Here is a 1,841-nt window from a genome sequence, read left to right as displayed (position 1 = left end):
TCCAGAAGCGCGACACGTACGACAGGTCGAGGAGGATGAGGACGGTCGTGCCGAGGTAGAGACGATTCACCTCCTTGAGCATCCTCTTGAAGGAGGCCGTGTCCTCCGCGCTGCGCGAGCCCATGGGGAGGTCTTGCGGCATGCAAGCCGAGTCGAGCCACACGCGCTCGATCTTCTGGCCGTCGGGCGAGGTGAGGAAGCTCTTGAGCGCCTTGAGCTGCTCGCCGTCGGGGTCCGGATGGTCCGGCCGCATCCAGCGGTGCGAAACCGCCAACGTCGTCTCGAGATGGGTGCCCTTTACGACGTCAGCGTAGTCGAGCGCCACTTCAATGAGCGGCTCATCGATGACGAACTTGTCTCGTATCTCCTGGAAGAAGGGTAGGCTCTTGCCCGGGAATTGGCGCACGAAGTCAGCGCTCAGCATAAAGAAGGTGCACCGCCGGGTACCCTCGTCGTCCGGTTGAGCTGGCATTGCGAGTACCAATGTTGGTCGGCGGCGTCGTGCTGAGCAAGGTCCGTTTCGTTGCCTTGGGCCCGGCGCCCCCCCCGCCCGCCGGATTTCGGGGTACGTCAAAGGACCCTCTCCCGTTCCCGACTGCGTTGAGCCAGGACGTGTGGCAGCCCAGTTGGATGAGTGTCTAGTGTGGTGTGTTTGTGCGTCGCCTCTCTAACTAACTAACCCACGTGTGTAGAATTCCTAGATGATTCGGTCGACAAACCGTGTTGGTAAGAAAGAAAACAGACGCCAGGACCGCCTCGGTCGCTCTCTAACCAGCGCTGCCGGCTCCTCCATCACGACGAGGACGGCGATCACGCAGAGCAGGAGGGCCGTGTCCAGCTTCTTGTGCGAAGCGTCAAACTCTGCGTCTGTCGGCTCGCGGCTCGGGCCCTTGTTTGGCGCCGCTTTGCTCGAACCTGTCCCCGAGTCGGATCGAGCCCGCGCTGGGGAGCGGCTAGGGCGCCGAGGCCTGTCGTTCATCAGTGAGCCCTGCGAGCAGGTCGTCTTGGTGGCGGCGGCGAACGAAACGCCGTTTTTCTCGTTTTTCGCTGCGGTCTCCACGTGTTCGCCAAATCTAACCGAACCAGGCGGTATGGGGCGGCGTCGGCGAGCGCCTCATGCTTTGGGGCTGCGTTTTCTTTGAGCGACATCCGCGCTCCAAACCTGCAAAACAAACAAAACGCCCGTCAACAGGGCTCCAGGCCCCAAATGACGCGTGAGTGTGCGATTTGTTCGTCTTGGTATTCATCGCTCCCACACCTGCAGTATCCCGGAACCAAGAGCGTCGACCAAGAGAGGTCTCGGATGTCTGCCGCGACGAGCGACTGGATTGCCGCCGCCTCGAGCGGCGTCGTCTCGCGCATCGACGCCGCGCTGCCGGTCCTCCTCGCCTCTGGCCGCGGCGCCGCCGCCGCCGACGGCGAGGGGCTGAGCGCGCTGCACCACGCGGCGGAGCGAGGGCACGCGGCGGCGGCGCGGCGGCTCCTCGCGCTCGGCGTCCCGGTCGATGTCCGAGGCCGCGGCGGCCACTCGTCGACGCGGCGCGTCCCCGTCGGCCACGAGCATGTGCCTCTGCGCGACTTCACGCCACTGCACGCCGCAGCGCTCGCCGGGCACTCTGACGTTGTCGTTCTGCTCCTCACGCACGGCGCCGACCCGGACGCTGCGGATCGGAGCCGGCTGACGGCGCTGCACTGCGCGGCAGCCGCCGGCCGCGCCGCTCCCCGAGCGCTCCGGTCGCTCCTCGAGGCGGGGTGCGGCTGCTGCCTCGACGCTCGCTCGGCCAGCAACGCGACGCCGCTCGACGTCGCGCGCCAGGCGGCGGCGAGGGCGCGCGGCGCGG

The 1,841-nt window shown here is 66.5% G+C and overlaps 1 protein-coding gene across 1 annotated transcript in view; it reads left to right on the top strand.

The window, feature by feature from the left end:
- Positions 1–1,303: 1,303 nt before the first annotated feature.
- The window catches only part of EMIHUDRAFT_314539 (hypothetical protein), a gene marked incomplete at both ends in the record, with an annotated part of 1,106 nt that continues 568 nt past the window's right edge, over positions 1,304–1,841 (top strand). Inside the window, one exon of the mRNA XM_005782957.1 lies at positions 1,304–1,804. Coding sequence (XP_005783014.1) covers positions 1,304–1,804 — 501 coding nt within the window. The remainder of the gene's footprint in view (positions 1,805–1,841) is intronic.

Source organism: Emiliania huxleyi (genome assembly GCF_000372725.1).
Source record: "Emiliania huxleyi CCMP1516 chromosome Unknown EMIHUscaffold_184, whole genome shotgun sequence".
Classification (NCBI taxonomy): domain Eukaryota; phylum Haptophyta; order Isochrysidales; family Noelaerhabdaceae; genus Emiliania; species Emiliania huxleyi.
The sequence above is the reverse complement of the archived record's forward strand: the minus strand, read 5'-3'. Positions and strand labels throughout refer to the sequence as shown.